The sequence below is a fragment of the Mauremys mutica genome, chromosome 5, assembly GCF_020497125.1.
Source record: "Mauremys mutica isolate MM-2020 ecotype Southern chromosome 5, ASM2049712v1, whole genome shotgun sequence".
Taxonomy (NCBI): domain Eukaryota; kingdom Metazoa; phylum Chordata; order Testudines; family Geoemydidae; genus Mauremys; species Mauremys mutica.
Genome location: NC_059076.1, coordinates 124,743,042 through 124,758,921, shown reverse-complemented (window position 1 = coordinate 124,758,921; position 15,880 = coordinate 124,743,042). Strand labels below are relative to the sequence as shown.

At 44.1% G+C, this 15,880-nt stretch overlaps 1 protein-coding gene across 3 annotated transcripts in view; it reads right to left on the bottom strand.

Moving 5' to 3' along the window:
• The window catches only part of POLN (DNA polymerase nu), a 258,875-nt gene that overhangs the window by 155,139 nt on the left and 87,856 nt on the right, over positions 1-15,880 (bottom strand). For all 3 annotated transcript variants that reach the window (XM_045017374.1, XM_045017372.1, XM_045017373.1), the window contains 2 exons: positions 11,808-11,891; positions 7,550-7,639 (listed from right to left, as the gene is read on the bottom strand). In XM_045017374.1, coding sequence (XP_044873309.1) covers positions 7,550-7,639; positions 11,808-11,891 — 174 coding nt within the window. The remainder of the gene's footprint in view (positions 1-7,549; positions 7,640-11,807; positions 11,892-15,880) is intronic.

The following is a 15,880-nucleotide window of genomic DNA, read 5'->3' as shown; positions in this document are numbered from 1 at the left end:
AACCAGACTCAACGGTGCCCACTCTGACACTAGAGTCAATGAGTGATGCTGTCTTAGGCATTAATTTGGAGGAGGAATGCTTGTTTCTCTCTTGCACTCTAGTCAACTCCCTTTCTCCTTGCTTTACAGAGTTTGGGGGTGGAGATCTTCCTCTGGTCAAATCTGGCATCAATCCTTCGCATATGCCTTGTCCAAGCACTTGAAACAACTGCTGTGCAGGTTCCTCACAGGCATAGGCTTTGAGCAGGAAGCACATGGTCTGAAGCCTAGTGATCAGGGCATGATTCGGTACTGGCAACAGAACCCCAAAATGGGGAAAAACAATATAAGCAAAATGTTTAAACTACTAAAACTTACTAACTACAGTAACAACTAACTATAACTAGACTATGTACATAAAGTTTGAGAGAAAACTGCTCTAGCAATTGACAGGCGTTCCAATGACTGTTACAGGTAGTAAGAAAAAAGCTATCAGGGACTGGAGGTGGTTCTGCCCTTTATACCTGCATGCAGCGCTGTGCAGCAGCAGAAGTGCTTGAGCTACCCAAGAGATACTGATGAGGGAAAAAGTTTCCCATGACTGTGCGCTGGGCAGAGACACCAAGAGCAGAATGCACATGTGCAACCACTCAAAGAAGAATCTGCTCTCCATGTCTCATAGTATATGACTAAAGAAACATCCAATGAAATTGAAAGGTGGCAAAACCAAAATTGATAAAAGGAAATAGTATCTCTGTCATAACTATGAAGGGAAGGGTAACAGCCCTCCTGTGTACAATACTATAAAATCCCTCCTGGCCAGAGACACCAAAATCCTTTTACCTGTAAAGGGTTAAGAAGCTCAGGTAACCTGGCTGACACCTGACCCAAAGGACCAATAAGGGGACAAGATACTTTCAAATCTTGGTGGGGGGAAGGCTTGTGTTTGTGTGTTCTTTGTTTTGGGGTTGTTCGCTCTTGGGACTAAGAGGGACCAGACATCAATCCATGCTCTCCAAATCTTCTGAACCAGTTTCTCATATTTCAAACTTGTAAGTAACAGCCAGGCAAGGCGTGTTAGTTTTATCTTTGTTTTCTCAACTTGTAAATGTTCCTTTTTGCTGAGGGGATTTTACCTCTGTTTGAACCTAAGGCTAGGGGGGTTCCTCTGGGTTCTTTAAATCTAATTACCCTGTAAAGTTATTTTCCATCCTGATTTTACAGAGATAATTTTTACCTTTCTTTCTTTAATTAAAAGCCTTCTTTTTAAGAACCTGATTAATTTTTCCTTGTTTTAAGATCCAAGGGTTTGGATCGGTGTTCACCAGGGAACTGGTGGAGGAGTCTCTCAAGGCTACCCAGGGAAGGGTTATAGTACTTGTGAGGGAGATATTCTTGGGACGGGGGGTGGGGTGGGGGGGGAGGTAGACAGAGTTTCCCAAATAATTCTTAAATAATTTGGGTGGTGGCAGCAAAACCAGATCAAAACTGGTAATTAAGCTTAAAGGTTCTCATGCAGGTCCCCACATCTGTACCCTAAAGTTCAGAGTGGGAAAGGAACCTTGACAATCTCACATAACACTTAGACTGCAGAACTCATTACCAAGGACTCGTTGCTGAGGACAAGAACTAAACAAAATTCAAAGAGGGATTGGGACATTTATACAGATAAGAACATCCAGATTTATTATAGTTAATGCTAACTATAAGAGTATGTTAGTAAAGGAGATGAAACTTTATGTTTTAGGGTTTACACCAATTTCTAACTATTATGGATTAGATTACACCTGCAGGGGGGCTGATTGCCTCATACCTGCCTATCGTGAGGTTTATCACACCTTCCTCTAAAGCATACTGTGCTGGCAACTGTTGGAGGAAGAATACTGGAATAGATGGACCATGGATCTAATCCAGTATGATAATTCCTATGTTCCTATGACACAAAAGACACAGGTTTTTCCATGGCTTTGTCTCCCAGACTCTGAATCAGAAGTAGTCCACATTTTTGTTGTTTACTGATACAGAAAACTCTGTCTGTGGTATCCCCTACCCTGGAATACAAACTGCTGCAAATTGTTGCTCAGTTCTCATTTCCTTGGAGACAGTTCTGAATGTTGAGTTTCCCCATGAATATATTCACAAGCTGAAAGTACTACACTTAAACTTTTCACTCAATTAAATGTCCAAAAGGCTTCCATTCTCAACTGACAGTTTAGGGTGCTACTTTGTTACATGAGCTTCAGCTGTGCAACTGTCACTCAGAGTGGAGAGATAAGGTGGATAAGGTAGTATCTTTTATTGGACCAACTTCTTTTGGTGAAAGAGACAAGCTTTTGTGCTTACACAGAGCTCTTCTTCGGGTCTGAGAAACTAACTCAGAATGGAAGTCACAGTTGCGAGGGTCACTAGGCATCTTACGGCTTATCCCTTATCCACAGCGCTCCTCTTGTATTCTAGAGAGGAACCATTTTTCCTAACAGGAAAGTGTACCCACGTGCCACAAATTGGCCAGGCAGGCTTTCATAGTGATCTTGACTTCAGGAATTTCAGACGGAGATTTCCCTTGGTCAGGTTTCTATATCTGCTCCATTTCATGAACTGAAGGACTGAATAGGTGAAGTGATCCCACACTGACAGAACAAACAGGTGAAATGGCCACATGTAAAGAATCGCTCACTTAACTATATCTAAACAGGAGTCAAACTGTATATGAATACTAGGAGACCAAGGGCCTATCAAATTGTTGTAGTTGGATCTCAGTAGGGTCTGAAGTAGCTGCTTGATGTTTGTTGCTCTAAGAGAAGCAAGACACTCTCAAAGAATGAGCAGAGCCTAGCCCCAAGGTGAATCTTGTGAATGGGATAAAAGAATCTCATCCTAACTGTTCACAAACTCATGTTGTCAAAGAACCTCTCTCTCCTTGAGCCCAAAATCACCTTCTCTCTGCACTGAGATCTGATGGAGAGATCATACAAGTGGTGAAAAATGCAGATACCTCGTCTCTGAAGGAGGCAATAATCATCCCCAAAAAAGGTTGACAAAGATTCTTGGAGCTGATGAAAGGCCAAAGAAACAGGTGAAAAATAGGTCTGTCAAAAGATTTTAAAAATTAATTGCAATTAATCGCACTGTTAAACAATAACAGAATACCATTTAAAGATGTTTGGATGTTTTCTACATTTTCAAATATATAGATTTCAATTACCACACAGAATACAAAGTGTACAGTGCTCACTTTATATTTATGTTTTATTACAAATATTTTCATTGTAAAAAACAAAAGAAATAGTATTTTTCAATTCAGCTAATACAAGTACTGTAGTGCAATCTTTTTATCATGAAAGTTGAATTTACAAATGTAGAATTATGCATATAAAAACTGCATCAAAAATTAAAACAATGTAAAACTTTAGACCTACAAGTCCACTGAGTGCTACTTCTTGTTCAGAGAATTGCTCAAACAAGTTTGTTTACACATTTGAAGGAGATAATACTGCCCACTTCTTGTTTATAATGTCACCTGAAAGTGAGAAAAGGCATTCACATTGAACTGTTGTATCTGACATTGCAAGAAGCGCTAAAGATTCATATGTCCCTTCATGCTTCAACTACCATTCCAAAGGACATGCTGATGATGGGTTCTGCTCGATAATAATCCGAAGCAGTGCGGACTGACGGACATTCATTTTCATCATCTGAGTCAGATGCCACCAGCAGAAGGTTGATTTTCTATTTTGGTGATTTGGGTTCTGTAGTTTCCGCATTGGAGTGTTGCTCTTTTAAGACTTTTGAAAGCATGGCCCACATCTCGTCCCTCTCAGATTTTGGAAGGTACTTCAGATTCTTAAACCTTGGGTTGAGTGCTGTAGCTATCTTTAGAAATCTCACATTGGTACTTCTTTGCATTTTGTCAAATCTGTAGTGAAAGTGTTCTTAAAACAAACAACATGTGCTGGGTCATCATCTGAGACTCTTATAACATGAAATATATGGCAGAATGTGGGTAAAACAGAGCAGGAGACAGACAATTCTCCCCCACGGAGTTCAGTCACATTTAATTAACTCATTATTTTTTTTAATGAGCATCATCAGCATGGAAGCATGTCCTCTAGAATGGTGGCCAAAGTATGAAGGGGCATATGAATGTTTAGCATATCTGGCATGTAAATACTCATAGACTTTGAGGTCAGAAGAGACCATTATGATCATCTAGTCTGACCTCCTGCACAACGCAGGCCACACAATCTCACCCATCCACTCCTGTAGCAAACCCTTAGCCTATGTCTGAGTTATTGAAGTCCTCAAACTGTAGTTTGAAGACCTCAAGCTGCAGAGAATTACCTTGCTATGCTGGCTACAAAAGTGCCATATGAATGCCTGTTCTCACTTTCAGGTGACATTATAAATAAGAAGTGGGCAGCATTATCTCCCGTAAATATAAACAAACTTGTTTGTCTTAGCAATTGGCTGAACAAGAAGTAGGACTGAGTGGACTTGTAGGCTCAAGTTTTACATTGTTTTGTTTTTGAGTGCAGTTATGTAACAAACAAAAAAATCTACATTTGTAAGTTACATTTTCACAATAAAGAGATTGCAGTACAGTACTTGTATTACGAACTGAAAAATATAATTTCTCTTTTCAGAGTAGCAGCCGTGTTAGTCTGTATCCGCAAAAAGAACAGGAGTACTTGTGGCACCTTAGAGACTAACAAATTTATTTCAGCATGAGCTTTCGTGGTCTTCGGTTACAGTGCAAATATTTGTAATAAAAAATAATACAAGGTGAGTACTGTACTCTTTGTATTCTGTGTTGTAATTGAAATCAATATATCTGAAAATGTAGGAAAATATAAAACATTTATTACATTTCTATTGATATTCTATTGTTTAACAGTATAATTAAAACTGAATAATTAATTTTTTAAATTGCGATTAATTTTTTTTGAGTTAATCGCATGAGTTAACTGCGATTAATTGACAGACCTAGTGAAAAGGCCTCATGTAAAGAGGGCTGTACATAAAAAAAAAAATGGTGATTCCTATTCCAGCCACAGGCATCAAATGTCATCCCACAGAGCTGTTCACTTAGCAGGGCTGAACGTTTGTGCCATATTCAGAGAGGGACCAACAAAAGCTGCTGCCCCACTAATGAAATAGCCGCTGCTAATAGTTCAGCCTGTATATCTTGCAGCTGGAGGAAGACACTGGCAGAAAGGTGATGAACAAGTTGATCTTGCCGACTCCTAAATGGTCCACCATTGAGGTTGATCAGTCTGTGTCTTCCGAGGTGGAAGTATGAAGAGAGATGACAGAAAAAGCGGGAAACAGACTGTCTCCAAGATCCGAGTCTGATGGTCTCTCATCAAACCAGGCAGAGACAGTAGAGTGAGGTGCTTCTACCAAATGGAGGCAAAACCAGGGGCGTCTCTAACTTTTTTGCCACCCCAAGCATAGCAGGAAGGCTGCCTTCGGCGGCGCGCCTGCGGGAGGTCCCTGGTCCCGCAGATTCAGTGGTTTGCCTGCGAGAGATCCGCCGGTCCCGTGTCTTTGTTGTACCCACTGCCCAACTGCTGCCAAATCCACGGGACCAGCGGACCTCCCGCAGGCAAGCCGCTGAAGGCTGCCTGACTGCTGCCCTCGCAGGGACCAGCAGGGCGCCCTCTGCGGCTTGCCGACCCAGGCGCGCGCTTGGAGCGCTGGTGCCTGGAGCCACCGCTGGGCAAAACATTGGCCTTTTGGCACAGTTCCAAGCCATCTACCTACATTACCTCTACATCTATCTATAGGGAGCACTTTAGTGCCAAAATCTCTCCAGTGAACTGCCTCCATGAGTGCCTGTGAGTATTTTACCTAGTAGTCTGTTCCAATGCCTGTCCCTAGGAATAAATATTTTAAAAAAGCAAGGAGGGAATCCTGAAATATACCTAGGCAGCACACTACCAAGTTCAAGAGAGTCCCTTCTACAGGCGAGAAAACACCTGCCATTAGGTCTATCTTTCTGGTAATACCAAGGTAAGGTTCTGGGGAATTCTAAGAACTTCATAGCCAAAAAGCTAGAGAATACTCCATTATCCCTGAAAAACTCTGTAGTAGCTAAATAGAATTATAATCAGAATCTTTTCTATATTAAGCCTGCAAATACCAGGAGCAACTGAGTTCTTCACTAGCCTTTTTATTCTTGATAAACAGAATCTACATTGGACAAAAATTCTCTTTAATTTCTGGCACAAGAAAACTAAAATGAGATCATGATGATTCAGAAAGTGAAGAAAAATGATTAAGCAGATGACTAGTCCACTGATGCAACAATCAATAAATTGTATTCCTATAAACTCTCACTATCATTACTGAAAAAAAACAAGGATGAAAACCATCAATGCAATAACAGGCCCCCAAGGTTATACGCCTGTAAAATGAGAGCATTAAACAGTTGTGCATGGTTTCTTATGTACGATATTTATTTGTAATAAACTGTCAAACAACTTTCTACTTATTTTTTAAAATGTAATTTACTGTGTTTCTCATTTTTGCTACACTTTTTTCCTGTTCCTGAGTTCACTTTTTCTTATCCTTCCTCTAATAGATTTTGATGTAATTTTTCCTTATCATCTTTCTATCCAGTTAGTCTTCTCTCTTTCTTGCACTGCACTGTGTGCTCTACCTGAGCCTCCATCATTTGATTTATTTTAAAGCATTTTTTCTGTTTTATCGATTTAAATTTTCACAGTTGCAGGAAATTAAGGAGGGATAAGAAAAGGGGAGATCAGGATTGTTTAATAACAATAGATGTTGAAATTCAAAAAGTTAAAGCTTCATAACTATTATAAAAACAAATTAACATCACGTGTCAAAATATATAAAGCAAATCCTTAAATCAAACTAAGTTCACAAGCAGCATTTTTTTTTACTTTGACTATATGTAAATTTCTATTATCAATGGAAATATTTTTTCGTTTGTTTGTGTGTGGATGTTGTAATTGATGTTTACCAACATTTACTGAATAAATTCTAATCCTTCCAAGCCTGTCTATATTTTGTCTTTCCAACTTAATTCCATTAAATATCTCTCTACTATGTCATTTTTCCGAGTTATGCCATCATATTTTCTCACCTTCTCAGCCTTTCATGCATACAGTTACCCAAATGTACCAGACACGTCATAGCCATAGAACTAAACTAAGACAAGGGACCCCAATGTCCAGAGGCAATTCCCAAGAATACTTACTGGTAGTCAGCAGAAAGCTGCCTGCCAGCTCTCCTCCTGATTCCCAGATATTAAACTGCATCAAAAGACAGCTAGAAATACACTAAACTTTCTTAATATTACTTTTCCTTACATTATTGCTATAGAAGCCACAGGGATGTTATTTGATCATGAATAGCAGTGAGGTCATCCATAAGACAGCTCTCTCCATCATATGAAAAATTTTGAGAATTTCTGAACTAAGTAAATTGGACTGTAAATTTGAATCAAGTTTAAAACTTAAAAACAACAAATAAATACTTACGAATTTATTATGCTAGCAAATTCTAAACTAGGTATATGTTTAAAAAACCTTTCAGTTCTCACCACAACTTCAGAAGTGGATTGAAGATGCTGCATCTCAGTTCTGGGAACTTTCTCACACAGCATATGGAGCTTTAGTTTTTCGAACAATACCTATATTAACAAAAATTATATATTTCAAGGTGATGGAAATGTTTGAAAATTGAAACATAATGGAGCATTACTATTGTGCATCTGGCTTTAAACTCTATAGAAAACAAAAAGCATACTTCATCAAAGAGGGAACAAAATGGGGAAAAATTGTTAGATATTTGTTAAATTGTTGTATTTATCAAAAGCAAACAGGCTTCTTCTTTAATTTTAAAGATGCCTAAAACAGATGAGTCAAATGCATTGCTATTGCCATGACCTGGGTGAAACCTTGTTATGGGTTGAGTTAAAACCCCATTGAGACTGACAAATGTGAACTCACCCTTCAGTTAACATGACAGAAAGCATAAGCCCCCACCTAAGACAAATGGTGCGTGATGAACCTGCATAGGAACTTTCAGCTGAATATTTTTTTGGAGTGTGTGGTTGTGCATGTGTGTGTGAAGGCAGATCACACAGAAACAGAGACCAGGCAAGACCAGAGGGAGAGGGAAAGACAAGAAAGCCAGTTTGGAGGTTGGGAGCATGGTGTGATGCTGGAAAAAGCTAGTGAAAGAGCTTTTGGATCTGGAGTTGGCCAACGAGGCCTAGGGACTTAAGCTAAGAAATTGCTCCTTTTGTTCTTGGTTCCTTCTGCATTCAGAGACACAGGACTTTATCATAGGCAGCAGGTTTGTATAATTTTTGGTGGTGCCCAAAATGGTGGTGCCCCTCCGCTCCCGCCCTGTAAGCCGATATAAAAAAAAGCTACAACGCGTCAGTGCCACAAGATTACAAGGGTCAATTAAAAGTGGAAAGTCAGAAGCAGCACTTGCCTACTTCAATATACAGTATTATATTTTGTTGCACCTGTTGTGATGAAGTGGGAATGTTCTTAATATTTTCTCTGAATACTGTGTGGGTGCCTCAGTTTCCCCTGCAAGATGCCAACTGAAGGTGTTGGGGACAAAGAGATCAGGTGGCCTCCTTGTCCGGAAGAGACACAGAGGCCAGAGGAGGGAGTGTCAGTTTGGAGCTGGCTGGGGAAATGGGGAGAGACCCAGAACTTGGTTCTGGGCTCCCCACCCCCCAAGATGGACCTGACAGAGGGGTTCTGTTTTCTGTACCAACAAGCTCTGTTTAAACTGTGTTCCCGTCATCTAATAAACCTTCTGTTTTACTGTCTGGCCGAGAGTCACATCTGACTGCGGAGTTGGGGTGCAGGGCCCTCTGGTTGCCCCAGGACCAGCCTGGGCAGACTCACTTTGGAAAGTGCATGGTGTGGAAGGGCATGGTGAATGCTCCGAGGTCAGACCCAGGAAAGTGTAAGCTTCTTGCCCTGGAGACAGTATGCTCCGAGAGAGGAGGCTCCCCCACAGTCCTGACTGGCTTTGTATGGAGTTGTTCCAAAGCATCACAGCATCCCCTTCCACACCGTGAACTTCCCAGAAGTCCGCACAGGCACTAACACTCCCTCCTCCGGCCTTTGTCTCTTTTCCAGGCATTAGGAGGCCACCCGATCTCTCTGTTCTCCAACACCTTCAGTTGGCACCTTGCAGGGGAAACTGATTTGGGAGAAATGAAGTAAAAGCTGCCCAAACCGAGCTTGAGCACTCCTGAATTTTGAGGTGTTCAAATCTGGAAGGCAGGTGCTGGGGGTGGGAGAGGGCTGTGGGCTCCATGGGGGAGCATGGCAGCAACTGTCTGGAGCTGCACGGAGCCAGACACGCTGGTCTGAGTGGCACAGTAAGCGGTTTGGGGGTTGGAGAAGAGGTAGGGAGTTCCGGGGGGCAGTCAAGGGACAAGGAGCAGGGGGGGTTGATGGGGCAGAGGTTCGAAGGGGCAGTCAGGGGATAGGCACCAATTGGATAGGCATGGGAGTCGAGGAGGTTTATCAGGGGACAGGTAGGGGGTGCGGTCCTGGGGGGGAAGTTGGGTGGGGTCTCAGGAGGGGGCAGTTGGGGACAAGGAGAAGGGAGGCTTAGATAGGGGCTGAGGTCCCAAGGGGCAGTTAGGGGCAGGGGTCTCGGGAGGGGGTAATCGGGGAACAAGGACCAGTGGTGCTTAGATAGGGGGTGGAGGTCCTGGGGGGCAGTTGGGGCAGGGGTCTGGGGAGGGGGCAATCAGCGGCCAGGGGCTGGGATTCAAAGGGCTCTGGGCTGCTGGCAGCCGCGGGGATCCCAGAGCCCTTTAAATCCCAGTCCTGGCTGGGAGTCAGAGGGCTCTGGGCTGCCTGCAACCGCGGGGAGCCCAGAGCCTTTTAAATCCCAGCCGCGGCCGGGAATCAGAGGGCTCTGGGCTGCCCGCTGCGGCGGGGAGCCCAGAGCCCTTTAAATCTCAGCCGCTGCTGGGATTTAAAGGGCTCTGGGCTGCCTGCAACTGCGGGGAGCCCAGAGCCTTTTAAATACCAGCCACAACAGGGAATCAGAGGGCTCTGGGCTGCCCGCTGCGGCGGGGAGCCCAGACCCCTTTAAATCTCAGCCGCGGCTGGGATTTAAAGGGATCAGGGCTGCCTGCAACCGCGGGGAGCCCGCAGCCCTTAAAATCTCAGCCGCGGCTGGGATTTAAAGGGCTCTGGGCTGCCTGCAACCGCGGGGAGCCCAGAGCCTTTTAAATCCCAGCCGCGGCCGGGAATCTGAGGGCTCTGGGCTGCCCGCTGCGGCGGGGAGCCCAGAGCCCTTTAAATCTCAGCCGCTGCTGGGATTTAAAGGGCTCTGGGCTGCCTGCAACTGCGGGGAGCCCAGAGCCTTTTAAATACCAGCCACAACAGGGAATCAGAGGGCTCTGGGCTGCCCGCTGCGGCGGGGAGCCCAGACCCCTTTAAATCTCAGCCGCAGCTGGGATTTAAAGGGATCAGGGCTGCCTGCAACCGCGGGGAGCCCGCAGCCCTTAAAAATCTCAGCCGCGGCTGGGATTTAAAGGGCTCTGGGCTGCCTGCAACCGCGGGGAGCCCAGAGCCCTTTAAATCCCAGCCGCGGCCGGGAATCAGAGGGCTCTGGGCTGCCCGCTGCGGCGGGGAGCTCAGAGCCCTTTAAATCCCAGCCGCGGCCGGGAATCAGAGGGCTCTGGGCTGCCCGCTGCGGCGGGGAGCTCAGAGCCCTTTAAATCCCAGCCGCGGCCGGGAATCAGAGGGCTCTGGGCTGCCCGCTGCGGCGGGGAGCCCAGAGCCTTTTAAATCCCAGCCGCGGCTGGGAATCAGAGGGCTCTGGGCTGCCCGCTGCGGCGGGGAGCTCAGAGCCCTTTAAATCCGAGCCGCGGCCGGGAATCAGAGGGCTCTGGGCTGCCCGCTGCGGCGGGGAGCCCAGAGCCGTTTAAATCCGAGCCGCGGCCGGGAATCAGAGGGCTCTGGGCTGCCCGCTGCGGCGGGGAGCCCAGAGCCCTTTAAATCCCAGCCGCGGCCGGGAATCAGAGGGCTCTGAGCTGCCCGCTGCGGCGGGGAGCCCAGAGCCTTTTAAATCCCAGCCGCGGCCGGGAATCAGAGGGCTCTGAGCTGCCCGCTGCGGCGGGGAGCCCAGAGCCTTTTAAATCCTAGCCGCGGCCGGGAATCAGAGGGCTCTGGGCTGCCCGCTGCGGCGGGCAGCCCAGAGCCTTTTAAATCCCAGCCGCGGCCGGGAATCAGAGGGCTCTGGGCTGCCCGCTGCGGCGGGGAGCCCAGAGCCTTTTAAATCCCAGCCGCTGCCGGGATTTAAAAGGCTCTGGGCTCCCCGCCGCAGCGGGCAGCCCAGAGCCCTCTGATTCCCGGCCGCGGCTGGGATTTAAAGGGCTCTGGGCTGCGGGCAGCGCAGAGCAGGGGAGAAACCTAGCTCCAAATATTGCTGGAGCAGAGCCCCTGTCTGTGAATATTCCTGGGGCTAAAGCCCCAGGAGCCCATATAAGTTGGCGCCCATGGACTTTATACATTCCTTGTTAAAAAATAAACAAGACTTCATCAAAGTAAATACCAGACTCGATCAATTTCTTCTTCCAGCTGGAAAATCCCCAGGGCCCCAAACTTTGCTCAGGTCAAAAAGGGGCAACGCTATGTTTGTGAGAAAGCTGATGACATATTCTCCATCATCATCATAAAATGATATAACTAGTACAATAAGGACAAGATTTTCAAAGTTTTGAGCATTACTGCTTCATAATCCCTTTCCATTAATAATATTTTTAGTGTTAATAATTTAAAGTAAAGTAGCAATCTAAACAGTACCTCTCTCAGCTGACTACTGCTGGTCAATAGGAATTGTTGTCCAGCAGCTCGATGGGCTTCCTGCTCAAGCTCTTTCAATCGCAACTATAAAAATTGGTACATCATAATTATTCCACTTGCACTACTTTGTTCAATTTACAGTTACAGTCTAATTTAACAAGCATTCAGGACTATTTTTACTTACTTGCAATTTGATCACTGTATGTGTCACCATTGTTGGCTATGTTTAGTTTACCATAATTATTAATGATTTGGAAAGGGGTTGAGTAATGTTTAGTGACTAGCAAAATTTGCAGTGGACCAAGTTATTTAGATTAGTCAGGACCAGAAAGGACCGTGAAGAACTTTAGAGATCTACACCGTCTAGGTGAATGGGAAACATGATGGCAAATGAAGTTCAGTGTTGAGAAATGCAAAGGAATGCACGTTGGAGGGAAAAATTAAAACTACTCATGCACTTTACAAATTTCTAAATTAATTTATCAACTCAGGAAAGGGACCTGGGCATTATTATGTGGACTGCTCAGTGAAGACCTCTGCTGAATGTGCGGTTGCAGTCAAAAAAGTAAACAAGATTTTAGGATGCATAAGAAATGAGATGGAGAATAATACAGAAAATATTACAATTCTATTATATGAATCAATGGTGTGGCCGAATTCACAAAACTCTGTTGCAGCATTTATCACCTCATCTGAAAAAGGATATTACAGAATTAGAACATGCTCACAGAAGGGCAATAAGAATGATCAATGTAATGGAAAAACTCTCATATGAAGAAATTGAAAAAAAAATGGAATTGTTTACCTTAGAAAGAAGACAAATGGGAGGGGATGAGATAAAGTATATGAAATAATGAATATTATAAAGAAGGTAGATCAGGAACTTCTCTTTCTCATTGCCTTCCAACACAAGAACAAGGGACATTCCATGAAATTAAAAAAGTGTAGGAAATTCAAAATTGATAAAAATACTTTTTTCATACATTGTGCAATAAGACTGTGGAACTCATTGTCACAGGAAATTGCTGAGGCCAAAAACTTTGCAACTTTCAAAAAGGGACTGGATATTTATATGGATAACAAGAATATCCACAGATATAATCATAGAATCATAGAATCATAGAATCTCAGGGTTGGAAGGGACCTCAGGAGGTCATCTAGTCCAACCCCCTGCTCAAAGCAGGACCAAACCCAACTAAATCATCCCAGCCAGGGCTTTGTCAAGCCTGACCTTAAAAACCTCTAAGGAAGGAGATTCCACTACCTCCCTAGGTAACCCATTCCAGTTCTTCACCACCCTACTAGTGAAAAAGTTTTTCCTAATATCCAGCCTAATTACTGATGAAAAACTGTAAGTAATATTAAATCTCATGCTGCGGGGTTTAAGCTAATCTCTATAGAACAGGATGAACCCTAATATGGAGGCAAACTGAGAAATATATTACCTGATAACAGAAACAAAATTATCAGTTTCTCTTCTGATTCATCACAAAGGAGTAATGCCTGTGGACTTTGGAGGTGATTTTATGTTGTTTCTAGAGGCTCCAAGACTAATCTCCACCGTTCAACTCAAGCCACAGAAAAGTTCTTCCAAAGCTGTAAAAACTCTTCAACCACCAATTATTAGCATTAAAACAATAACTTTAAATTATATTGCCTAACCTTAAGGCAAATATATGCTTAAGTCCTTGTGATGGGGTGTTCACCCCACATTTGCCTTGAAAGAATTAATGCAGACTGAGAAGGGGGCTAATTAACCCAACAGGCCATAGCTAGGAGGAATCAGGTGGCTAAGCAATCCCCTGACTGAATGAGGAAGCCCAGCTGAGGGGGAACGAGCTGGGCTAGGATAATAGTCAGGAAATTGGCAGCAGAGGGGGACTGCTGGGAATGTCTACAGTCACTCCCTGGGAGAAGGGAGATGCATTTGGGCTGGCAAACCCAGAGGGGGGAAAACCAGGAAGGTAGGACAGGGATCAGGGAAAAGCCATAAGATTTCAAAGGGATTGGTAGCTGGTTAAAAGTTAGGAAACGAAGGGAAGGAATAAATCATCAGTTTTCAGAATGGAGAGAGGTAATTAGTGGTGTCCCCCAGTGGTCTGTACTATTCAACATATCCATAAATGATCTGGAAAAAGGGGTAAAAAGTGAGGTGGCAAAATTTACAGATGATACAAAACTGCTCAAGATAGTTAAGTCCCAGGCAGACTGCGAAGAGCAACAAAAGGATCTCTCAATACTGAGTGACAGGGCAACAAAATGGCAGATTAAATTCAATGTTGATCAATGCAAAGTAATGCACATTGGAAAACATAATCCCAACTATACATATAAAATGATGGGGTCTAAATTAGCTGTTACCACTCAAGAAAGAGATCTTGGGAGTCATTGTGGATAGTTCTCTGAAAACATCTACTCAATGTGCAACACAGTCAAAAAAGCGAACAGAATGTTGGAAATCATTAAGAAAGGGATAGATAAGAAGACATAAAATATCATATTGCCTCTATACAAATCCATGGTATGCCCACATCTTGAATATTGTGTGCAGACGTGGTCGCCCCATCTCAAAATAGATATATTGGAAAGGTTCAGAAAAGGGCAACAAAAATTATTAGGGGCATGGAACGGCTTCCATATGAGGAGAGATTAATAAGACTGGGACTTTTCAGCTTGGAAAAGAGACAAGTAAGGGGGGATATGATAGAGGTCTATAAAATCATGACTTGTGTGGAGAAAGTAATAAAGAAGTGTTATTTACTGCTTCTCATAACACAAGAACTAGGGGTCATCAAATGAAATTAATAGGCAGCAGATTTAAAACAAAAGGAAGTATTTCCTCACACAATGCAGTCAACCTGTGGAACTCTTTGTCAGAGGATGTTGTGAAGGCCAAGACTATAACAGGGTTCAAAAAAGATAAATTAATGGAGGATATTAATGGCTATTAGCCAGGATGGGCAGCGATGGTGTGTCCAGCCTCTGTTTGTCAGAAGCTGGGAATGGGTGACAGGGAATGGATCACTTGATGATTATCTGTTATGTTCATTCCCTCTGGAGCACCTGGCATCGGCCACTGTCAGAAGACAGAATACTGGGCTAGATGAACCTCTGGTCTGACCCAGTGAGGCTGTTTTTATGTTCACCCAATAGACTCTTAGCCCTTTTTCCCTACCTATCAACTTACATGGGCTGAAAGCCAGACAGGCATAATTCCCATTACTCCTGTGAAGTTCTGCTTCAGACTACAGTGCAACAGACTTCTCTGCATACCCAAATATTGGGCAAGGTGGGGGAGGAGCAGTGAGCCTGGCACAGAGCACAGTGAGAGCTTCTGCGTATGACAAAAGCCCCAGCAAACACTCCCTCATGGTGAGAAGGCAAAAAAGCAAGACTTTATACACTTATTTTTACACCACTTGCTCGTTAACAATATGCGTTGCTTCCTTATGAAGGGGACACTTGCTTTTTGGAACTTGGAGTCTCTGGAGTCTGCAACACTTGCCCAAAAGAAAGCTGCTAGGAGTTTTCCTCTCCCTGGGAATCCTCATACATCAAGCCTTTCTACAGAGGAGTCATCGCTTTGGATGGTGGTCTAGGACTCTGCATGCCTAAATGACTCAGAGCCCATTGTGCTAGCAAAGGCAGGGTCAGCAGCTTGCAGCAGGAAGGCATAACTTGATTTCTGAGGCTCCTCAAAGCTCCCTATAGAAACTCTTAGGCCTGGTCTACACTAGGACTTTAATTCGAATTTAGCAGCGTTAATTCGAATTAACCGTGCACCCGTCCACACCAGGAAGCCATTTAATTCGACATAGAGGGCTCTTTAGTTCGAATTCTGTACTCCTCCCCGACGAGGGGAGTAGCGCTAAATTCGACATGGCTATGTCGAATTAGGCTAGGTGTGGATGCAAATCGAACTTAGTAGCTCCGGGAGCTATCCCACAGTGCACCACTCTGTTGACGCTCTGGACAGCAGTCCGAGCTTCGATGTTCTGACCAGCCACACAGGAAAAGCCCCGGGAAAATTTGAATTCCTTTTCCTGTCTGGACAGTTTGAATCTCATTTCGTG